At 40.2% G+C, this 26,072-nt stretch overlaps 1 protein-coding gene across 4 annotated transcripts in view; it reads left to right on the top strand.

Moving 5' to 3' along the window:
- LOC126180007 (cerebellar degeneration-related protein 2) overlaps positions 1-26,072 on the top strand; it is a 457,053-nt gene that overhangs the window by 354,948 nt on the left and 76,033 nt on the right. The window contains exon 1 of one of the 4 annotated variants that reach the window (XM_049924658.1): positions 11,447-11,842. The exons of the other annotated variants lie outside the window; for them this stretch is intronic. Within the exon in view, the coding sequence (XP_049780615.1) occupies positions 11,740-11,842 (103 nt within the window). The 5' untranslated portion in view covers positions 11,447-11,739. Of the gene's footprint in view, positions 1-11,446; positions 11,843-26,072 lie in introns of those variants that run through there. 4 annotated transcript variants of the gene reach the window in all.

Here is a 26,072-nt window from a genome sequence, read left to right as displayed (position 1 = left end):
TGGGCCTGTAATTCAGCGGATTACTCCTATTTACCGTTTTGTGTATTGGTGTGACTTGAGCGGTTTTCCTGTCTTAAGGTACGGAACTTTCTGTGGGCGAGTGGTTGTATATAGTTGTTAGATATGTAGCTATTGTATCAGCATACTCGGAGAGGAACCTGACTGGTATACATCTGGACCGGAGGCCTTGCCTGTATTAAGAGATTTAAACTGCTTTGCTACACCGAGGATACCTACTTCTATCTATCTCATATTGGCAGTAGTTCTTGATTGGAATTTGGGAATATTTACTTAGTCTTCTTTGGTACAGTACTCTTCCGACAGTGCGCCAGTCCTGTTGTGGGGTGACATTCGCAACTTACTTCCTGCACTTCCCTAGTATTTATTATGTTAACTTGTCATATGTGAAGCAGCCGCAAGGCTGCCGATAATATTGTGCTATATTACTGACCGTCTAGGAAAAATATTTGAAGGTTGTGCAACAATACACTGCATAAATTGATAGATCTGCTAATTGTGCAAAATGGTTGTACCGTGTAGTCTCTCGGTAACCGTTACATCTTCGGTCGCTGAAATCTGTATGCCTCATTAGATACGTTCTTATTAACCTCCGTAACTTTTTTGGTAAGGCAATTAACGCAAGGAAAAATATTGCCTGATAGATGGAGACAGCCATTGTGAACTGTAAATAATTTCTGGTATGTATCAGGCAATGAAGGTAATAGATCTGATATTGCAGTCAAACGCATTGCTTGCTTACAGCCATGAGTCACGTACTTGAGCGTAAGAATAACTGAAATATTAATGATAATTTTATGAGGAACACGAATAATTCCATTACCTTTTCGTGAAGCGCTTGTACAGTTAGCTTTCAAGCCGGATTAAACTCTACCATTAGATGACATTTACTGCAAATGTAGCGCAAAATTGCGCTAAACATCCATAAAATCGTACCGTTCGTAAAAGGTGAATAAAATGAAACCTGCTATTAATCACAAGGAATTAAGAGTAGCAGTGTTTTCAGTGCGTACATGGAGTGGGCCTAAACAAATACAGCATATCACATGTTTCATGCGACGCCCAGTGTAAACGAAAGAAGTCGGTTCGATTCCCGCTACAAACAAAATATTTTAAAGCGGAATTTTATTTGCTCATTTGGTAGAGCGGTCACAAATTAGTCCATTACAATGTTAGTTTAGTCGATATGTGTTACCAGCGACAGAGAATCACGAATAACCAATACTCCAGCAGCGAATCATAAGCGCTGCTGCATGGCGGTGCAGTCAATCGGGCGAGGGCGGTTCTGTTGATGCTGGAGCACTTGTTTTACAGCCCTTGTTAATACATATTATTAAAACTAATATCGACTCCTGTAATTCAGACCGATCTATCGATTAAGCACGTAAAATCCTGCTTTAAACTTTTTTTTTTGTTGTAACGGGAAGGACAAAGGAATTAAATTTCCACTAGGCTTCGCATGAAAGACGTGACGATCTGTATTTGTGTGGGCTGACTCCACATACACACTGCAAAAACGAAATCACAAGTACGTGCCAAAGTATTTGAGAAAACACACTTGACAGGTTAAATCAGGTCTTAAAGATCAAAGATGTCATTTAATACAGGAAAGTTTTTAAGTGGCTTCCCAGGAGCTAGCCCGCTTGGTTGGGTTTGGGTTTGCGGCCTGATCAGTTGCAGAAAATGTTACAGCTAGCGAAAGGCTCCTGTTGGCAAGTTGACTATAGGTACTCGCTGCCAACATGATTTCCGTCGCGGTTTATTGAAGATATGCTGAAGTGATGTATTAAGCACTGACGCAAACAAATTAATACTAAAAAACACACACACACACATATATATATATGTGTGTGTGTGATTTTCGTCATCATTATTATAATTAAAATCTTAGTCGTATGTGTGACTTGTATGAGGAGGAGATCACAACAAAGCGTGACGTCATCAGCACTGGTCCACGGTGATAAACGGACTGAGGAAGTCCTCTGCATTTGCCTGACCCGGTTGTAACATTTACGCTACCGCCTCGGTGCGGCGAACTTCGCGTGGATTGAGCAGACATGGATTCCAGCGGACGGCGCGCTTTGTCATGGTCAAAATGTAGTCAAAGATGTTGAACCTGAGCTGTGACTCCACTGCAGCCTAGATCGTGATGTGCCGGTCACTGCGCGCCGGTCCCTATTCGTCTTGGGATTCGCGGCTCTTCTCGGTGTGTTGGTCTGCCACTTCATTTTCGGCAGTGCAGCCTTTTTTTATGATACTGGGAGCGTCTGCGTCACACGGCAACTGTCTCATATGATGGGGCATTGTGGCCAAGCACTTCCACCAATTCGGGGTGGATTGGTGCAGTGTTGTTCCCTACTTTATCAGTGAGCTGTAATCAGATTACGATAATGAAGGACTTCCAACTTATTCATTAACTACCAACAAAGAGTATACCCGTGTCGCGCCTGGTGGTCTAACAGTCAAGTTCTGGGCTGGAAACGGACAGGTCGCGGTATCGAAACCCGTTTAGACGACAGAATTTTTAGTTCGCTTTCTAACCTAGCCTTCTCCTCTCAACGGTGTGAGGAGTCACCAGAAACGGTAGGTGGTTCGAATTCCACGTTCAACTATAGCTCCTCTTTAACTGGTTGGATAAGTGGGGTAGATTAGGGGCACGAAAGTTGCCGATGTGGCGTCCAATAGAAAACTTGCACCAGGCCGTTGAGCCACATGAAATGGTTGTGTGTGTTCCCGTATTATTGTTGTGTGTGTGTGTGTGTGTGTGTGTGTGTATTTCATAAATGACACCCAAGCTTCCTTCACAATGGCCTAGAATACCTCGATTTTTTTCTATGATGGCCGCATATTTTTGAGTTAAAGGCATTGTTTTGCAGGTACTTCTACGCTAGTTCGAGCATTACATAAAATGTTACTTGTGTTAAATTTAATGAAATATTTAACAATTCTGGCTATTTTGCAGAAGCACCTGACTATATCCTAAATGCCCAAGTTACAAGGCAAGCCTTCGATTACAGCATTTATAGACTTAGAGAATGCCTTTGACAGTGTTGACTAGGAAATGCTATTCGAAATTTTGAAGGTAGCAAGGGGAAAAATCCAGAGAGCGAAACGTTACTTACAGCTTGTTCAGAAGCGATTCTGAAATTCCAAGAACTGGACGAATGTAAGGAAGCAATAACTGAGAAGGGAGTGGGACAGAGATATAGCCTATCTCCGATGTTTCCCGATGTGTACACCGAGCAAGCAGTGAAGATATAAGGAGAAATTTGGAAAAAAGAGTCAGTGTTGGGAAAAATAACAGTAACTTCGAGGTTTGCCTCTGATACTGTAAATCTGTCAGAAACAAGAAAGGGCTCGAATAGCAGATAAGCAGAATGGACGATGTCTTGAAAAGAGGATATGAGGTGAACATCAATAATAAAAGCAAAACAAGGGTAATGAAACGTAGTCGGATTAAATCAGGCGATGCTGACGAAATTAATCATGAAATGAGACCTTAAAGGTAGAAGAGTTGAGCAATGTAGGCAGCAAAATAACTGATAAAATGCAGACAGCGTTTCTGGAGAGAATTTTGTAACATCGAATATAGATTTAAGGTTATGAAGTCATTTCAGAAGATACGTGTCTGGAGAGTAGCCTTCTATAGAAATGAATCGAGACGGTAAGCAATGAGGACAAGAGAAAAAGAGAAGTTTTTGATGTGATGGTATAAAAGAATAACTAATGGAAAAAATTGAATAAAAGTGGGGATAAAATAAATTTGTGGCACAACGTGACTAATAGGTGGTCTCTGTTGATAACACACATGCTGAGACATAAAAAATCATCTATTTAGTATTGGAGTGACATCTGAAGGCTAAAAATTCTAGAGGGATACCCAGGGATAAATATGGTAAGCAGTTTCGAATTAATGTAGCTTGCAGTAGTTACTCAGATGAAGAGACTTGAACAGATTAGGTTAACATGGAAAGCTGCAACAAACAAGTCTTAGGACTAAACCGACGACGACATCGACAAACAAAACAAAAAGGGCGTTCTGACGGAATTAAAGTATAGGCGGATGAAAGTAAGTGTTCGCTTATTGGAACATAAAGTAAAAAAGTAAAGCAGGTATTACTGTTTTGCAAATAAAATAGCAGTTACTGAATCTACTGTACTGCCACTGCTTGTGGCGGAAGGTCACCCGGAACTATAGAGGCAGGAATGCGCGTGAGGCTGTTGCCGACATTCCTGCTGACTTGCTGGACAGACGCTGGCCTCAGCTGGAAGGTTGTCCAGCGGCAGCAAGGACGCCTCACAACACGGCTGCCTCCACAGACAGGTCTTGAGAAGAAGCGCTACGCCCGAGGCGCCGACCAACGAGTTCCCAACAGCTGGCCCATGTTGCGTCATACCGTCCTACTTCCCGTATGGCCCTTAAAATTCCATCCTGCGTGTTACACCAACACTCGGGAGACATGTTACAGCGTTGCATCGTCCTCCCAAATACCATTTAGTGTCTGCGAGGTGGTTTCTTACTGCATTTCGTTTATCCGTACCGTTATTAACCAGTATTCTAGCCGGAAGATCTCTGTAAAAGCGGAGAGTTAACAGCTACGTCTACAAGAATGCTTCTCTTAAGTGAATTAAGTCTTTTCTACGTTGTCAGTATGCTACAGTTTTCGTAATGAAGGACTGCTGTAAAACTAGGAACACAGTGGGACAAATTTATGAAATACAAGCTGACAAGACTAGCACTTGAAATGAGATGTTGGAAATCCCGTCCGGAGTTTCACATTATTTCCTGACGTCCTAACGAATTCTAGCACCGTATTTCGACGGGACAACAGTCGATTTCCTGGGGGCTATCGTTAATGAACTCGAAGAGGGGACGGCAGTGTCAAAGCTTTCCTCCCTTTCGGCTTTTCTTTTAGCATTAATGAGCTACAACGTAAAAGTATTATGTGGAGTGTATAGCTGGTTGCGAATTATAATACACAATCAGTCACGAGCAACGTAAATCATGGTTACACTTTAAATAAGAAACAGTTAGGAACATGAATTTCAGTTAGTTTCACATTCCATAGGTCATTACAGTGACAACGACGTGCTGAGTCAATTTACAGGCTATTCAACATAGCACATACTGTACTTGATTATAGCTGCGTGCTAACCATATAAAATTGTTCATGTAACCAGTGGATAACATGTAATTCACTACCAAATACAAAAAAGTTTAAATGCTACAAGCCTGTAAATAATTTACCGGTGGAAAAAGATTTGCCCAGAATAAAGGCTTTTAAAGCTTTTATCTCGGTAGGATATGGAATCCTGTGACTGTGATGGGCAAAAGTTCTCAGAAGTGACTGCAGTCAGTTATCTTTGTGATAGTACACTTTATTTCCCCCATTACCAGTTAAAAGTTACGTAGAAACTCATCCGATGGTACAGCTATGCCTGGGTGGTTTCCAGGTTGCATTCCAGCCACATCATCACATACGAACAAATAAATTTACATTCTCGCAAAATGCCTCATCGCATGGAATGCCATCGAATACATAACAACCGTACCGTCTGATAAGCCGATAGGTGACTTCAAAGTGGTAATGCGAAAATAAAAACTTCACCCCCACTAAAGGCGGTTGGTTGCAGTAATTTCTGGAAATGTTTATAAACGTTTTATCTAGTTTTCCGATTGTCGGAAGAAAAGAGATGAGATCTGGCGATATTATTCACTCCTTTCTCTGCTCGGAAACTGTAATAGAACACTGTTTCTTCTTGTAATTCTGTAAATGAACAATTACAGTCTAAAGGAATACGAAACTCGTGATCAGAACAGAACCATACTCAAGAGGTGAGCGTAGGGACAGCAGACGCAGAAATCCTGGCAAGGTCCTAGTGGAGGTGATTTAAACCTCTTATGAAGTGGGTGTGTCGTGTGAAAGACTAGGAGGGGTGCTTTTACGTTTGGATTCGTGTTATGGGTGAAGGGAAGGGAGAAGATGAAACCTGGTGCCGGCATCTAACCTATTTCTCTCGAAAAACGCGAAGGGGGCCGCAGAGCTGAACCGACGGATCACCATTAGCAGTGCCACATGCCCTCTCCTCATGAGACACTGCGGAGAGGTCTTGGAGTTTGATCAAAGACATCGGCGCAAAGACTGGTGATCACAAACTGTACCCGGTACCTCTCCCTTCCCTGGTCGGCCAAATACTGGCAGTGAAAATTTCATCCACCATGATTCGAATCGGTTTACCTCCGGGCCGAGTGCCACCGCATACGCGTGCGTTAGCGACCTGTGTTAGGAGGCGGGTTACAGATACTCGTAATTACATCAGATTTTATGAGAGAATTTGTTCTGATCGTGCGGGGAAGCATTTTAACTCTTCAATCACCTCTTAAAGGTGCTTGTGGGTGAATATTGCATAACATTCTCACTTCACACTCATTGTACAACGTGAACTTTTTTTTAGAGATAAGTTATCGCGAAATATGCCATAGCCGAATATGGGCGTTAAACTAATTGAAATTGTAAGGTGGGCATGCCATTTTGATTTTCGTAAGTTATCGATGTGCGCGCGAGAGAGAGACGTATTCAGTTTTACTCTGTTGACTTACTGTTGTATCTGTTACAGGAAGAAATATTTATTGGAAAGAACAGCAAGGATGAGCATATACATACACTGAAAGGCGAGAAGAACATAAATTTTGAACAATTTTTAAAGAGAATTGGTCCGAGGCGAGTTTGCAGCACTGCTCAACTAGTTTGTCGGAATGATTGTCAGCTAGTTAACTTTGTGAACTTGGTCAGAGCTGATAGAAAGACAACACGACTTCCTTGAGTCATGCATTAACACATCAACTGATTAAGCTGATTGGTTTGTATGGTTCTATGTTAACAGTATGCCCTTGTTAAATCATTGTTAACTTAGATAAGCATAGTATTTTTCAGGCGCGCGCGTCTGTGCGCGGGTGGGGAGTGGGAGGGGGGGAGGGTGAGAGAGGGGGGGAGAGAGAGAGGGGGGCATGCATAGTTTTACTATCTTTTTAAATACGTATTTGATTCAAAAATCTTTGTCTTGCAATATCATTACATAGAATAGTTCCTCTCCCCATCCTACTGTTCAAAGGTGGATTGTCATTACACATTACACATTATCACCATATGGTATGCAGCAGTTTGAATACTGTCTGGAAACTTTATTTCATAATAATAATAATAATAATAATAATAATAATATAATATAATAATAATAATATAATATAATATAATATAATATAATATAATATAATATAATATAATATAATATAATATAATATAATATAATATAATATAATATAATATAATATAATATAATATAATATAATATAATATAATATAATATAATATAATATAATATAATATAATATAATATAATATAATATAATATAATATAATAATATCTGAAACCTAAAGATCAAGCAGACACAGCAAACCCAGCTAAATATCGCCCCATAACATGCCTACCAACAATATACAAAATATTAACTTCAGTCATCACACAGAAATTAATGACACATACAACACAGAACAAAATTATAAATGAAGAACAAAAAGGCTGCTGCAAAGGAGCACGAGGATGTAAAGAGCAACTGATAATAGATACAGAGGTGACATATCAAGCGAAAACTAAACAAAGGTCCCTACACTACGCATACATTGATTACCAAAAAGCCTTTGATAGTGTACCCCACTCATGGTTACTACAGATTTTGGAAATATACAAAGTAGATCCTAAATTGATACAGTTTCTAAACACAGTAATGAAAAACTGGAAAACCACACTTAATATCCAAACAAATTCAGATAACATCACATCACAGCCAATACAGATTAAGCGTGGAATATACCAAGGAGACTCATTAAGTCCTTTCTGGTTCTGTCTTGCTCTGAACCCACTATCCAACATGCTAAATAATACAAATTATGGATACAATATTACTGGAACATACCCACACAAAATCACACATTTGCTATACATGGATGATCTAAAACTACTGGCAGCAACAAATCAACAACTCAACCAATTACTAAAGATAACAGAAGTATTCAGCAATGATATAAATATGGCTTTTGGAACAGACAAATGTAAGAAAAATAGCATAGTCAAGGGCAAACACACTAAACAAGAAGATTACATATTGGATAACCACAGCGACTGCATAGAAGCGATGGAAAAAACAGATGCCTATAAATACCTAGGATACAGACAAAAAATAGGAATAGATAATACAAATATTAAAGAAGAACTAAAAGAAAAATATAGACAAAGACTAACAAAAATACTGAAAACAGAACTGACAGCAAGAAACAAGACAAAAGCTATAAATACTTATGCTATACCAGTATTGACCTACTCATTTGGAGTAGTGAAATGGAGTGACACAGACCTAGAAGCACTCAATACACTTACACGATCACAATGCCACAAATATAGAATACATCACATACATTCAGCAACAGAAAGATTCACATTAAGCAGAAAGGAAGGTGGAAGGGGATTTATAGATATAAAAAACCTACATTATGGACAGGTAGACAATTTAAGAAAATTCTTTCTAGAACGAGCAGAAACTAGCAAAATACACAAAGCAATCACTCATATAAATACATCAGCTACACCATTGCAATTTCATAACCACTTCTACAACCCTTTAGATCACATAACATCAACAGATACAAAGAAAGTAAATTGGAAAAAGAAAACACTACACGGCAAGCACCCGTATCATCTAACACAGCCACACATAGATCAAGACGCATCCAACACATGGCTAAGAAAAGGCAATATATACAGTGAGACGGAAGGATTCATGATTGCAATACAGGATCAAACAATAAACACCAGATATTACAGCAAGCATATTATTAAAGATCCCAACACCACAACAGATAAATGCAGACTTTGCAAACAACAAATAGAAACAGTAGATCACATCACAAGCGGATGTACAATACTAGCAAATACAGAATACCCCAGAAGACATGACAATGTAGCAAAAATAATACATCAACAACTTGCCATAAAACATAAACTAATAAAACAACACGTTCCCACATACAAGTACACACCACAAAATGTACTGGAGAATGATGAATACAAATTATACTGGAACAGAACGATTATAACAGATAAAACAACACCACATAACAAACCTGACATCATACTCACCAATAAAAAGAAGAAATTAACGCAACTAATTGAAATATCCATACCCAACACAACAAATATACAGAAGAAAACAGGAGAAAAAATTGAAAAATACATCCAACTGGCTGAGGAAGTCAAGGACATGTGGCATCAGGATAAAGTCGACATTATCCCAATTATACTATCAACTACAGGAGTCATACCTCACAATATTCACCAGTACATCAATGCAATACAGCTACATCCAAACATATATATATACAACTACAAAAGTCTGTAATTATTGATACATGTTCAATTACCCGAAAGTTCCTAAATGCAATATAACATATACCATACAGTTACAAGGAAGTCACACTTGACCGAGGTCCGCGTCACGTTCCATTTTTAACCAGACTTAAGTCTGAGAAAAAAAAAGTCAATAATAATAATAATAATCTGGCTTAGTCGCTGCCTGCTTGCTCTTGTGCTTTCCAGAAATTAGCAACGATGTTGTTAAGACGGGAAGTAAGTGTAAATCTTGATTAGCGCCAAGTAATATACTTCTGGTGCGCATTTGATAAAAAAAGAGTTGTATTGAGACCAGTTAAAGCTTAATACAAATTAGGTTCTGTTTAGTCAAAGGTTAGCAAAAGAGTTTAAGTCGGATGACAGTTTGTGGATACGTAGTTTTGGTAATATGTAGCCGTTTATAGAGCAGGAGATAATTTCGGGCTACATGTCATACAGAAATACATAGTGGGGAAGTTACAAAATGTAGCACAACACAAGGTTACCTAACTGGATAATATCAATTTTTAAGAACCTACAGAATTTTTTTCAATTTGTATTCAGCTTTGCATTCCAATATAAGACACACCAAATGCCGCTCACAAGTTGAAATAAGCAGTTCACATAATATACAAAAAACTGGTGATTTCTCAAACTGAGGAACAATCAAGAATGGGGTGACGCAAGGTTCGGTCTTGGGTCCTCTGCTGTTCTTAATATGTATTAATGACTTGCCATTCTATATTCAGGAAGATGCAAAGCTGGTACTCTTTGCCGATGATACAAGTATAGCTATTGCACCCAACAGACAAGAATTAACTGGTGAAATTGTAAACGATGTTTTTCAGAAAATCATTAAGTGGTTCTCTGCAAATGGGCTCTCATTAAACTTTGACAAAACACAGTATATACAGTTCCACGCAGTAAATGGAATGACACCATTAATAAATGTAGACTTTGATCAGAAATCGGTAGCTAAGGTATGATACTCAAAATTTCTAGGTGTATGCATTGATGAGGGGTCGAACTGGAAAAAACACACTGAGGATCTGCTGAAACGTTTGAGTTCAGCTACTTATGCTATTAGGGCCAATGCAAATTTTGGCGATATACATCTGAGTAAATTAGCTTGCCACACCTATTTTCTTTCTCTGCTTTTGTATGGCATCATATTCTGGGGTAACTCATCATTGAGTAAAAGAGTGTTCATTGCACAAAAGTGTGTAATCAGAATAATTGCTGGAGCTCATCCAAGATCATCCTGCAGACACTTATTTAGAGCTAGATATCTTTGTTACTAACAATCCGAACGAATTCAAAAGTAATAGCAGTGTACATGGCTACAACACTATGATAAACGATGATCTTCACTACTCAAGGTTAAATCTAACTTTGGCTCAGAAGGGGGTAAATTATGCTGCCACAAAAGTGTTTGGTCACCTACCTAGTAGCATCAAAAGTCTGACAGATAGCCATATAGCATTTAAAAGGAAATTAAAAGAATTTCTTAATGGCAACTCCTCCTACTCACTAGATAAATTTTTGGATATGGTAAGTGGGTCATTTCCCCAACCCTCACAAAAAAATTAAAAAGTCATGTAATATTTTGTGTAATGTAATATCTTGTAGACACACCTTTTATTAACCTGACACGTTCCACATCATTACGAAGTGTCGTATTCATGATCTATGGAACAAGTACTAATCTAATGTAATCGGTATTTATGAAACCAGAACTGTACAAAGTGATACGTAAACAATCTGTAAGAGCCAACTGTCCGCCTTTGCCTCGTGCGTAAAATACCTGGCGGGCTAGATGGAATGCTCTGCTCTGCTCTGCTCGTATCTGCCGCAGGCCTCGCCGGCGCCAGGTGGCACCGACGGAGTAGGAGTAGTGGGAGGGGAGCTGTGGAGTGGGTGGGGGAAGCGAGCTGCGAGGCGGCCGGGCTGGAGGACCTTTGGACGGTTAACGAAAGCCAGCCGTTCACCAGTAGCTGCCGTGCCCGCAACAGGTATGCCCGAGTGTGCTCACCGTGTTTCGTAGTTCCGCTGAGCGTGAGCTTCGCACTCATGTAGAGGCGCAGTGTCGAGGAACTAGAGTGTTCCTCGGCCGTGGGATGCGTGGAATTATGTCGCCGTGGACGGATGGATGGTAGTTGCTCGACTTGCGTTGTCGCACTCGCTCAGCAACTGTAGAAGAGTTTGCCGGGACTGTGTGTCGAGTCATGGACGGCATCGTTACGTAGTTGAGACAGGAAGTGCGGCAGACTGTGCGCAATGATGGACAACGAGGACTTCAGCAGTCCTGAAAGCCTGTGCTCCTTGGAGGCCTGGGACTATAGCCTGGAGGTGCAGTGTCTTGCAGATGAAAGCCTTAAAGGTAGGAAGAAACTGGCTGCTCTTAGAGAGAGAATTGGAAGTCAAACTTTTATTTTCCCAATTTCATGTCGTCCTTCTTTCCACAAGACAGCTAAACTATATTAAAGCACTTCTTGCCTCTAATAGTCACCTATGACTTAGCTACTGTAGGTTGCCCTAGTTCCAAGACGTCGTCGTCCCATTACCGCAGAGTAAAATCCCTGATATCATAAGCTACTTCCCCTTCGTATTTTCCCTCCGTAAGTACTCCAGCGGTACTACGGGCACCAAGTACTAAATTCGCAACTACTCAAACCTTCATTTTACCTTGTCTTCCTCGCCAACAGTACGTTACAGATTGACCTAAGTGACTTTGTAATTAATGTAAAGACAAACCATTGCACAGGTTGCTTTTTACTTGCTGTATGACTCCTTTTAGCCCCAAAAACGAAAGTATCTTACATTGAAGTCAAATATCTCAATAATTCGTGGCATCACGAGATAAGTTTACGTATTGTTAGTCAACTTTGCAATATCGGTTCACAAGTGTGTGTGTGTGTGTTGTGTGTGTGTGTGTGTGTGTGTGTGTGTGTGTGTGTGTGTGTGTGTGTGTGTGTGTGTTTCGTATAGAACTTACCATCTACTGTAACAGGAAGAAGGTATCTTAAGTAGCTTTCGAAATTCGACATAGTTCAAACTGTGAATGTCTGAATCGACGCTGAAAATTTGTACCTGGACACGTCTGAAACGTAAATTTCGCGTTTTCCGCGGGCGGGAACCTTTCCACTAAGCAATCGAAGCAACCCCTCCTCTTCCCGCATAAAGTGTAGTCCTCGCTGCGAGAAAAAGCTAGTCTCGCATAAATTTTTGATTTGGTACTTCCGAACTTATTAATAGTAAAATATAATGAAAGCTAAAGAAAGTATTTTAATTTGCGAGATGCTGTGCAAGAAATTTTTGTTTGAAATTTGGTTTTCTCGAGTGCTAGAGCTGTGGTTCTGCTTCACGGTGCTTTGATCCGGTCGTATCCTGGTGGGGAGTGGGCCGTTGGTAGCTTCACGGAACAGTGGCGCCTGCAGCGTTCCAGTTGCGATGAGTCACGCCGGAGAGGTTTTCGAACAGACAGGTACTTGGTCCGCTGCAGCAGTCGAGCCCGAACGTCTCGAATGACTACACATGTTGTCCGCAGAAAAGCCATATAACTCGTGCGCGGCTCCATTGCTTACAATAAAAGCACCATTGTTTCTCTTTATTAATGGTCCATGAAATAGTTTGTCCCTTAGTTGTAATTTCAAGATTCTGTCTACATAATCTTCGGCGAAGCGGTTAAAGTCGAATGTCCGGTTCGTAACAGGCGCTACGTATACTACATGAACGTGCGCCATCGGTTGAGGAATTGTGTCCATAAGAAGTCGCGAGATGGGGTTTGCTAAGGAATTTCATATTTAATCATTCAAGAGATGATTTGATATATCAAGAGGACCATTTAAAATGAAAACCTTTTAAAAACTAAGCTTCTAAGATGGGTTTACTGGGGTAGTGCGTATTTCATAGAAACAAATCCATACAGATTCTGTAGTTGAGGACACGGGGCTACCTCTACTGTATTGGGCAGTTGTCTCGTGCGTTATACGGTAACGCTGCGCCACTTTAACTAGTAGCTAGGGCAGAGTACCTGATGCCTAGTAATTAACTGGCTGTGTGTTAGAAGTTCTTAGTATTTGTACACGGCTTCTGTGATACAAATACCGCAGCAGCTTGTTAACAAATTAGTATCTCCTAATCACGCGATAAAATAGTGTAATTTCTTGTGTTTTCAACGATTCAGGAGATTGTTCCAGTTTCCAGAACACATTTTCTGACCACAGAATTAAAGTATAGATGAAGAGAATTTAAGTTTTCAGTTATTGGAACGTCGTCGTCGTCGTCGTCGTCGTCGTCGTCGTCGTCGTCGTCGCTGCTGCTGCTGCTGCTGCTGCTGCTGCTGCTCTTTTCAATCAATAACTAGTGCAACTTACATCCTCCTGAATCTCCCTTCGCATTAATCTCTTAGTCTCCGTCTGAAATTTTTACCCCCCCACACTTCCTTCCAGAGTTAAATGTGTGTTCCCATGATGACTTAGTGCCACAGATTTCATGTCTTCCCAGTTGTAGTAAGTACCTCCACATTGGTTATATGATCTACCTATCTAAACTTCAGCATTGTTCTGCAGCACAACATTAAAAAGTTTACATTCTCGCCTTGCCTAAGTTGTTCATCGTCCACGTCTCACTTCAGCACAAGGCAAATACTTTCAGAAAATCTTAAATCTATGTTCCATGTTAACAAACAGTCTTCAGAAACGCTTTTCGTGCCATTGCGTCAACATTTCATATCCCCTCTACTTCGGCCACATCAGTTATTTTGCTGCCCAAATAGCAAAACTTATCCACTTTAAGTGCAGTTTAATAATATACTTCCCTTAGCATCACATGATTTAACTGGACTACATTCCATTACCTTGTTCTGCTTCTATTGCCCTTCCCTGTGCTTTGCTGTTTGTGACATGTCATCGCAAGTCGCAGATTTCGGACTTCAATCGTACTCCAAATTTTTCTTTGGTTTCCTTTACTGCTTGCTCAGAGTACAGTATGAATAACATAGAGGATAGGCTACAATGCTGTCGCACTCCCTTCTCAGCCACTGCTTCCGTTTCATGCCGCACGACTCTTATAACTGCCGTCTGGTCTTTCTGAGTCTACAATTCCTGTTGGAAAATAGGACAGGTATAAGAACTGAAGCAGGTATTACTATTCTGTAAACATAAATACGGCGATCATTACTTTAACATTGTCTGTATCCTCGTCACCACCACCACCACCACCACCACTGATTGAGCCGTAACACAAAAGTTATATTTCTGGAATATAGTCCGTTCTGTAAATATGTGGTGCGGTGTTACCTTAAAATGATTAACTAGGGCTGCCAACTTCATGAATGAAATTACAGGACAATGATTACCGGTGTCAAAGTTATTGAAAAATAATTCTTCTGCTATAAGCCTGGTTGTGCTCTTCAGCTCTCAATGCGTCAGGTAATACAAAACATTAATAATTTGACTCTCTAGCTACAATTGTATACATTAACTTTTACCGTGTCTTAGCTGCAACAGAAGTTACTTCTTCCCAATGGAAACCTTGAAGTACACATTTCTGAATGTGCAGCCTTTTCATCACGCGCAAGTGCTGTTGGGTACATCAGAAAGTCAATGTAGCACTGCGCAGCAGCTAGTGATCGCCAGAATACAGTGATTTGGTTGGTTCGCTATAGTCCAGTGTATAACTGAATATTGTTTTTTTGCATGGTTATTATTGTCCATTTTACTATTTGTTACAATAGAGAAGATTTAGTAATTGGTCATTTTAGTCGGCAAAATGAAGGCAAGTGAACAAAGTATGTTTTGAAAACGGGTACATATTTTTGTATAAATCTTGCCTCTAATATCATTTTTAAAAAATCACCTAAGTGCATTGCCACGTAAATACAAAAATTTCTTTCCTCCAGAAAAGAATTCCGGTCTGAAAGGGTTAAGGTAAAACTCCCGGAACCATGTATCAGCCGCATGCTTCAGCTTGATAGGCCATTAAGATCGCCACGTTTTATTTAAACTGTTTTGACTACAGGATGAATGGAAAGCTGAGACTAGTGACATAAAGATAAGACTCTGCAACTTTCTTATAAATTGTAACGTCACAAAAGCACACGGAGTCATTTACCTGCCCTTCTTCCAAGGTGAGACGATAGTGTTATCGATGGAAATAATTTGCTGTACATAATATTCAGACAGCTATGACTCGTCTGACAAACGGCCCCATGTTTGCAGGAGCTTTCGGAGTCTGAATTTATCTGCAGGATTCAGTGATATTACAAAGGTCGCGGCTCGTACCGCCACAGGAAGTGAATTACTTGTTTCAATGTCCTTACTTAACATTTTAGACTGTTTAGAAATTTAAATTATCTGCAATCATAATTGTTTCAGTCGGATGTTCGCGGAATTGTGCACAGTTAAACATCAGTATCGATAAAATTTCAGTCTAACGGAACAGATAAAATAGCGGAGTCTCTGAGCACTAAGTATGAATGAGAAGAATGCCTTCCCACGACCTCCACGGGGTAAGAAGCGCCGTACCGAAGTACCGCACCGCCCTTGTTTACCTTGAGCTGAATACAAGCGAGAATTGATTTGACACTGCTGAAGCGAGGTTATCAGGACGCTATTTTCTTCAGCCCTTTTCCGATCTCTGTTTCTTTAATATACTTTCATGTGGCTGGTGTACGGTCGATTTCACGTAATGCCGTACGACTATAATTGTCACATAAAGAGGCAATTGTTGTCACAAGCACTGTAGCTTTTCATAAATGTGTGTACTTTTGATACGTCACGCGGCGATTGACTATCCTTCTGTAGCAGTCTGCAAGTGTTGTGGGATCTCTCTCTCTCTCTCTCTCTCTCTCTCTCTCTCTCTCTCTCTCTCTCTCTCTCTCTCTGAGTTGATCCTTCTTAGATATCATGATTTCAGAGAATCCAAGTTCTCTTTTATCGTTCCTCTGATGTTTCCTTAGTTTTCATTTCATGTGGAAGATCGTTTTGATCAACGCAGGCAAAGTCATAATGAATTGTAATTTCGTAAACAAGTAGCTTGTAAGTAGTAAGCATGTGCTGTCATGTTTGCTAAATGTAAACAGAACATTTTTTTTCCTCGTTGTGAATGGGTTGTTGGACTAACTAAAACGGAAAACCAACTGCTTAGGACAATATTTTTGTTAAACTTCGATCCAAAAAGTGTTAACACAAGGTAGGTCTGTGATCTCGAACAGAATTCTCGCTCTCCACTGCAAGAGGTGTGTTTATGAACTTTGGTGTTCATAATACATTGCACCAGCAAATATTAGTGTGTAGACTGCAGCAAGCTATAACATTCACAGCAGCAGACACATAAAAACTAATAAATATTGAATTATCGCAATTCTCTAGGTTGCCATTAACTGGCGCCTTACTGCATTTCCCACGCGGAAATGTTGGGAAAATATCGTGACCCTCAAGGGAGTGTTCCACAGGATTTCGAAAGTACTTCCGTCGTCTTTTACATACAATATGTGGTAGATACCATACTCATACCATACTCACAGTAAATTTGTGATGTCTTTTGTAGTGTTCTAATTAAGATTCAGAACCGTTGGTGCAGTAACATAAAATTTTGACTGCTGCAGTGGACTTCCAGTAGTTCAGGATTTCATTAAAATAGGTTTTGCAATCCTATTTCAGCCACTGAGCAAAGAGGCACAGCGATTAAGGTTGTTACTTTCGAAAAGCGTTTCTTAAATCCTTATTACGGTAACAATGCCAGTTTTTTCCTGAACGTCATCGACGAACTTCGTCTCCGACGACACTACTACAGATTCCTCACGGATGGCGCTGCATCGCTAACGACCTCCTTCGCAAAGTCTGTTTACTATCTTACTCTTTCTTACAAAACGATACAATTTGTTACAGGGTCTGTGTCTTCTACGAAAAGTCGTATTTACTGCGATATACTTAAAGCCTCATCAGTATACAAAAGAAAGGAAAACTAAACCAGTAGTGTATCTAACATGGTAGAGATATATTTGAGAGTAGAAACAGAAATGAAGCCAGTAAGAAGAAAGTACTGTCAGAACAACCTATGTAAATTCTACTACTTCAGGTGGAACATCCGTTCATCAAGAATGGATTACAGTAACTGAAATTTCAGTCCTGTGTCCCGACGATGCGTATCTAAAGTTCACTATTTCTAATTTTGTTTTAAGAAGTCCTTTACCTCACCTTCCGCACTTAATTTACTATACTGGCGCCATTCTCTTACAGAGGAAGAGAGACCACAGCAAGATAGTTTTCTGGGAGTTTCTACTGTGACGTATGCGAACCAAATATCAGTTTGATTCATTCAAAGGATAAAAGTGGCGCTTTATTCTCCGCACTTAATATCGATCAACTGATAATGATCTCTCACTTTTATCAATTGTTTTTTAGTAGATACTGATTTGGCTTTCGGCTATGTAGCGGTCGATAAACGAAGTGGTTGGAGATAAATGTGTGTTCGTCACCGGCAGTCTGTTCTTATCTTAGCGGTGTCGCCACCTACTTAGCCACTCTTGGAGATCGAAGATAGCGTGTCCGAAGTGCTCATAGACGGAAATGAAAATCGCTGTACGTCGAAATCTTAACTAATCAGCTTCAACAATAATAAAGAATATTGATGAGATTTGAGAAATTCCGTTGATTATTCTCAGAGCTGCGAAAGAAGTACTGTACAACAATAAATAAAGTGCCAGGCAGATGGCAAATGTGTGGTATAATAGCCTGCTTGTCCCTAAGGAGTCGTTTTCCTTTCAGGCCAGTATTCGTTATCCAAGCACAGGGTTGCGAGGACGTGATACCAGCCGTGGAAGTAAGAGGCACGACATGTGTACGAATGCGTTAATACTGTACATTGCCCCCTACACCGGTGTATCTCCTGGATAGATTACGCTGTCAGCGAGGCGTGATACTTGACTCGGTAAAGTTCTAAGCCGTACATACTGTCACATTATTCTTGAAGAACCAAGTTCTCCAAGGTCGCTAGAAATTTTTTCATTACTATGACGGGTTTCGACAGATCTATGCTGTCATCATTGGATCATGCAACAATATTAGATGCACATGCTTGTTACACTAATGAGTCACGTAGTGACAAGCACCTGCATTTGATACTGTTACAATATCGGATAATAGCGTAAATCTGTCGAAACCGGCCATAATAATAATAAAAGGAATTGCTAGCGATCTTGGCATTCTTGAGTCTACAAGAATAATGAAATTCTCAGGTCGCCCCCAACAACTGACGTATTGTCAAACGTAAAAAAACATACTCTTGACTATGGAGTTCGCATAGGCTCCTAAAATACGGTATCTTTCTAATCACTACAGCAATTACATCTGTAACTTCACTGCAATGTAAATAACTATGGGAAGGTATGCAGACAGCGATATATGAGGTGCATTCAAGTTCTAAGGCCTAAAAAAAACATGCGAATTGTTTTAAAATGAGGCCGCGTTCATTGTCAATACGTCCCAGAGATGGCAGCACCGTACGGCAGATGGAATTTTACCGCCAGCGGCGAGAATGAGAACTGTTTTAAATACTTAAAATGGCGACGTTTTCCTTACTTGAACAGCGTGCAATTATTCGTTTTCTAAATTTGCGCGGTGTGCAGCCTATTGAAATTCATCGACAGTTGGAGACATGTGGTGATGGAGTTATGGATGTGTCGAAAGTGCGTTCATGGGTGCGACAGTTTAATGAAGGCAGAACATCGTGTGACAACAAACCGAAACAACCTCGGGCTCACACAAGCCGGTCTGACGACATGATCGAGAAAGTGGAGAGAATTGTTTTGGGGATCGCTGAATGACTGTTGAACAGATCGCCTCCAGAGTTGGCATTTCTGTGGGTTCTGTGCACACAATCGTGCATGACGACCTGAAAATGCGAAAAGTGTCATCCAGGTGGGTGCCACAAATGCTGACGGACGACCACATGGCTGCCCATGTGGCATGTTGCCAAGCAATGTTGACGCGCAACGACAGCATGAATGGGACTTTCTTTTTGTCGGTTGTGACAATGGATGAGACGTGGATGCCATTTTTCAATCCAGAAACAAAGCGCCAGTCAGCTCAATGGAAGCACACAGATTCACCGCCACCAAAAAAATTTCGGGTAACCGCCAGTGCTGAAAAAATGGTGTCCATGTTCTGGGACAGCGAGGGCGTAATCCTTACCCATTGTGTTCCAAAGGGCACTACGGTAACAGGTGCATCCTACGAAAATGTTTTGAAGAACAAATTCCTTCCTGCACTCCAACAAAAACGTCCGGGAAGGGCTGCACGTGTGCTGTTTCACCAAGACAACGCACCCGCACATCGAGCTAATGTTACGCAACAGTTTCTTCGTGATAACAACTTTGAAGTTATTCCTCATGCTCCCTACTCACCTGGCCTGGTTCCTAGTGACTTTTGGCTTTTTCCAACAATGAAAGACACTCTCCGTGGCCGCACATTCACCAGCCGTGCTGCTATTGCCTCGGCGATTTACCAGTGGGCAAAACAGACTCCTAAAGAAGCCTTCGCCGCTGCCATGTAATCATGGCGTCAGCGTTGTGAAAAATGTGTACGTCTGCAGGGCGATTACGTCGAGAAGTAACGCCAGTTTCATCGATTTCGGGTGAGTAGTTAATTAGAAAAAAAATCGGAGGCCTTAGAACTTGAATGCACCTGGTATGTGGCTGTCAAGCGATTTCTCATAACGCCATTAGGATATAATGTTCATCCTTGTCTAAACCGCTAAGATTTCGTGGCACTCTACGGGATATATTAAGTAGCATTCAAAATACTTCATGAACTACGCAGTGCTTCAAACTTAACTGCGTCATCAGTGCTGTTTATTGAGTTACTTCATAGACAATCACCGGAAGTAGTTCTTAACGCGACAAGGAGCCTTAATATGGTAAGTGCATCTCTCCTACTTCCCAAACCCCGAGCAAACGTTGCTAGACTGGAACTCTTGCAAAAAGGGAATGTAGGTGAAATATACAGAACCGTAGCTTTGAGAACGGGTTGTAAGTCGTACCTGTAAATTTTTTTGTAAAGACTGTTCACAGAGAGCAAGTTCTGGACTCGAATCTCGGTCCTGTACACAGTTTCCATCTGTCAGTCAGTTTAGCCACCTGTACATGTTTGGAAATACATAAATGCGCAGCATGAAGGTTTCTGTCGAGTGACACCCTTCCTACACATTTTATACTGGAGCGAAAGAAAACTTACGTACTGCCAGAATTGATTCTGATCAAGCGTGTTACATCGTAGGTATCCATTTCGAGGACGAACTAAAATATCACACTAAAAGAAAACAAATAGTTCTTCGGCAACGCGAGGAGCCTGCTTTGTGTTACGGTAGTGTAGTGTAGCAGAAGTATCGTAATAAAAAATTATAAATAGAAAACAACACTGTGCTTTTCATTTGTAATTATGGAACTATACTACTACGAAGCTACGTAAAACCCAGCTATAAAAAAAATTGCTACTTTTCTCAAGAAATGAGCTCCTGAAGATTTACGGAAACTGTCCTGGTTCACCACCGGCAAAACTAATACACACATATACACTTAAATTTAGTTTCTCTAAGTTTAGAAACTTCGAAATGTACAGAAGTATAATGAATTCCGTCCACGACGATCACAACACCTATCTTAAAGTAATTTTCCTAGGACCTCCAGAAAATGTCTGCTTTTCATAAATTTTGCTGAAGTTAAAAGGCTATACATAAAGACGGAAACAAAGTTTGGCTTCTAAATTCTAATAAAATAGATTTAAGGCTATAATTGAAAACAGACCTAAAGCATCTGCTTTAGGCCGATTTAGTAATGAAAGAGGACCTTTGATTTTCCCACCGTACTTTATTTTGGAACCATTTCGATCTTCAGATAAAAAAGTTCACGAAGAAAAAAAAAAACATGTTACTAAAAGTCGTAGTTTGTGTAACTATATTTTTACACAGATTTTCTGAATTTAGTGCCTCCCTGGATTCCAAAGACATTAATTATCTCGGAATTGTAAAATTAAGCCCAGCATTCAGTTTGGTACTCATTGAACTAAAATCTGGAATGTAAAACTGGACACGGAAATGTCATTGAAGGCACTTAAGGGGCTCCGGAACGCCCTATACTTGCAATGTTAAAATAACGCTTATAAATTACATCTTTCCTCACAAAGTATTTGAGGTAGGAAGTTGAATTTTTTACAGATTATTTATTGGAATATGGGCTAAAACTTAACACAGGGATTTTACAAAATTTTAGTTCAGTTATAAAAGATGATTTTTTTCAATTGTAATGAAAATTCACAACATTTTTTTGCAATTTATTTATATATTCAAAAATATACAGTTTTTTTGGAAAAAGGCTGTGTTAAATTATGCAGAAGGTACTGTGTAACATTTACTGAAAGTTTGAAACAAATATGTTTGGAAGATCCTTAGAAAACATGTAATTAGTATGAGAAAATAAAAGTTTTGGGAATCGAGCGACAAAGATTGGATTAACTTTTTAGTGCATTCCAGGTCCATAGGATGGATTATCTTCATCCTCTGCAAACTCCTCCTCCAGCTTCCTCTTGTTCCTCCTCCTGTTTACTCTTGCTTGTATTTCTAGACTCTTTACAGCCCTGTCTGCAGCCCGAAGGCGCTCCTTGTCTAAAGCAAGCATCGCTCGCACCATGTTAGAACCTATCTTCATTCCCATATTTCTAAATACCTTGCACCTTACAATGTTGCCATCATTGAAAGTCGCAACAGCATCATACACACCAAAGTGAAGTGTTTCTATTCCAACAAATACAGTCTTGGGGATTATGGAGAGTTCCAGACCAACTTCACTACAATGAATATATCTTACACAGTTTGAAAAAATTCCTTTGAGAACCGACATATCAAATATTTCATTCACATCCGATTCGCCCATAAAACATTCATAGTTTTCACTCATTGAACCAAGCTTCTTCTGTGAAGTATTTTCTTTCCCACTTTGACTGCTATGGGCAGGTGTACTTGAGAGGTTAGGTTCACTCACTTGGTTATCGTCTTTATTGTTTACAGTAATGACACATACCTTTGGCTTTCCAACATTTCTCCTTTTCTTAAAAGCCTTCAGAGGATTTTACTTTTACTCATTATTATACTTCAACAAAACAGAGACTCAAGAAACAGAATTAATTACGAATATTTTCGAGATAACGACAGAGTAAATAAACATGAAACAATCGACAATCACACCAGCGATATATATTGAACCATCACAGGGTAGCCACAACACATACTTTATCTCACATCACTAAAATGTACCTGATGAACACGGACGTTAATAATACCATTTGACAGCAGTTTAACAGCGCCACAGTGGGTCACGCCCATGTAGAACACATTTTAAAAAAAAAATTAAAAATAGTTGTAGTCTTCGGAATTGAATAAATTATATATCTATTAAAAGGCAATAGTCTGCAGATCCAGAAAACGCAAAAAAGTAAAAATTGAACTTTTCATGATTTTTGAGCCTTTTCGGAGCCCGTTAAGGAGCACAGCCATTATACTTCAGTTTACTTTTCCTCCCTGAAACCCATGTTCCTGGAATGCTATGTTAAGCTTTGAGTGTGAACAATCGATTTCACTTTGGATGCTCCAGCCTTTATAAACTTAATTTCTACTTCAGTCGTCTCCCGCAAAAAGAATGAATATACAGATTTAAGAAGAAATTACTTGAAACAACGTAAAGGGAGTCAACATGGAAAACCTGCTACTACGCACTATTTTCTCCTAGGCTTTCCCTTTAATTATTTACATTCTGATGAATCGAAGGCGGCAGACATTCCCCCGAAGACAGTGATCTTGTGCGGGAACACTTCGTAGTATTATGTCGACGCCTCTTCTAAAGACAAAGCCTTGTTTCACCTGCCGCTGACTAGAAAACCGTGCTTTGTACCTTCTGTCGATTGTGTGTCAAAGCAGTTGTACTGTGGACACAAATTTGCGAAGTAAAAATATTGTCATTACAATATCTCCATCTACAGCGCAGCCATCGTTAGATGTGAAAACAGGTTAGTACAGTGATCACCTGGGAGCATTTCTTGAGCATAGGGTATGTATTTTTCTTCATTTCAGCTGGACGAACTAATAACTTATTAAAACAGTTGTTGCCTGTATTGTTTAGGATGATTTCTTCAGTGATGGGACAAAGATTTTAACGTGTGCAATCTGAGCAGAAAGCAGCACGGTAGACCACCATCGAATCAGTGACGCGAGGATGCCATGTAATTTTTAAATCGAATAAAAATGATCGTAACATGAGGAGACTTGTCCTAACACCCATCAAGGTCATTTATATGTGTAACTTTGAATCTGTGTACAATCAATGTCTGTAGGTTAACGAATATAAGAATTAAAGAAGTAAGAGTCGCTGAATAAAAAATTCCGAGCAGTAGTTACTACTAGCAGATGCAAGGTAATAAAGTGCGGCATTATGTGAAAAAGTTTACAACTTTTGCTTCGAGGAGTCTCTCGAACGCGAAGTATGCGGAGCCATTAAGAGAGAGAAATCAACAAATAATTGTATAGGAAATTTAAAGTTTTATATGAAGAACAGATGATCAGGCCCTACAGTCGTACATTCATTGTAGAATTTTGTCAGAAAGCGTCGACCGTCTAAAGTTGGCTGAGTTAGTACAGCGCTTACGAGGCAGACATCGTGTGGAGGACTACCTGGACTCGATTCCCACCTGATCATTCTGATTCAGACCTCTGCTCTACTTACGAAATCAGACTACCTATCTGAGGTGGTTTCGTATCTGTCGATCGCACGTTCTACAATTGCAAAAAGTTCCTAACTGTACGCCTGTCTGTAGCCACTGTGTCTGTTCAATGTTTTTACGACCACCTGGAGCTAAATGTGACTGGGGGGAGGGACATATATAATTTAGATTTATGAATAACATATATTTACATTTATCGTGAACATTTTATTGATTTGCTCTAAACACTTCCTGTCCAATGTGGTGTCACTCACACTACTGTTCATGTGCACTCATTATCAAGTACCTTGAAGCTAGGCTATTACATTTGGCGCGAACTCCGGAGAGAAAATAATAAATTAGTCACCTATATATTATGAATTAGTCATGTACTTAGAAATGTTGGCAGTAAATTGTGCTATATTTTGATTTTTCGTAAAAAAGATAGTCCCTCATAAACTCACCTACACCGTTCAGATGCCAGACTGCAGGACAAACAGTTCTCACAAAACACGCAATTTTGGCGCTGACTTGTAAACGAAAATGACCACTTGAAACAGACTAGTTTCGATGTAGGAATAAAGCACCATGGCACGGTACTGGTCTTGTCTCTGGTAGTCAGTTGAGTGACGCGGTTTACACCGAACAGCAACCGCCCTGGCGGCCACATAGACAACGGATCGCAGCGATCTTACGAAGGTCGTGCGTTCTGTCGAGATATCATACGTGTGAAAGCAAATCGCAGAAATCGATCGCTGATTGCTTGGAATCCTCGTGCAATCTAACGAATCACATGCGACGTGTGGCAGGGTGGCAACATGACTGCAACTCGTATACGTAGTTGTCAAGTATTTTGTTTATTTTGTTTCATTTAGATTCCCCCACGCTGCGCCAGAACTTCACGGTAGAATTTATTGTTATTCAGGGACCACGAACCAATCTGAGAAGTGAAGTCAAAGCTAGTTGCTGTTGTATTAAGAAGCAATGCACATATTAAAAACATTGGAAAATGTCAACGTTGCACTGATCAGCATTCTGAATCTTGTGCTACAGAAGTAGAACTGCTGGGAAGGTCGTAGTAATAGTGAAGACGCACTTGTCTCAATCAGATTTGAGTTATCAAAAAGTTACATCCATTATTAAAGTTTATAATTCTAAAGAAAATGATGTACCGTAATACTGAGGGGCACATTTTCATTGGAGCAACCTACTGGCTATCAGTGGAAAAATACACTGAAATGCCAAAGAAACTGGTATGGGCATGTGTATTCATACACAGATATGTAAACAGGCCGTATACGGCGCTGAAGTCGGCAACGCCTATATGACAAAGTGCCTGTCGCAGTTGTTAGATCGGTTACTGGCGCTAAAATTGCAGGTTATGAAGATTTAAGTGAGTTTGAACGTGGTGTTACACTCTGAGCACGAGGGGTGGGACACAGCATTTCCGAGGTAGCGATGAAGTGGGAATTTTCCCGTACAATCATTTCACCAGTATACTGTGAATGCCAGGAAACCGGTAAAACATCAAATATCGGCCGGAAAACGATCATGCAAGAAAGAGACCAACGTCAACTGAAGAGAATCATTGAGCGTGACAGAAGTGCAACGATTCCGGAAACTGCTGCAGATTTCAATGCTGGGCCATCAACAAGTGTCAGCATGCGAACCATTCAACCAAACACCATCTATATGGGCTTTTGAAGCCGACGACCCACTAGTGTACCCTTGATGACTGCAAGACAAGCTTTACGCCTCGCCTGGGCCCATCAACACCGACATTGTACTGTTGATGACTGGAAACATGTTGCCTGGTTAGACAGGTATCGTTTCAAATTGTATCGAGCGGATGGACGTATA

The sequence above is a fragment of the Schistocerca cancellata genome, chromosome 1 (assembly GCF_023864275.1).
Source record: "Schistocerca cancellata isolate TAMUIC-IGC-003103 chromosome 1, iqSchCanc2.1, whole genome shotgun sequence".
Lineage (NCBI taxonomy): Eukaryota > Metazoa > Arthropoda > Insecta > Orthoptera > Acrididae > Schistocerca > Schistocerca cancellata.
This window is presented reverse-complemented; position numbering and strand designations above follow the sequence as displayed.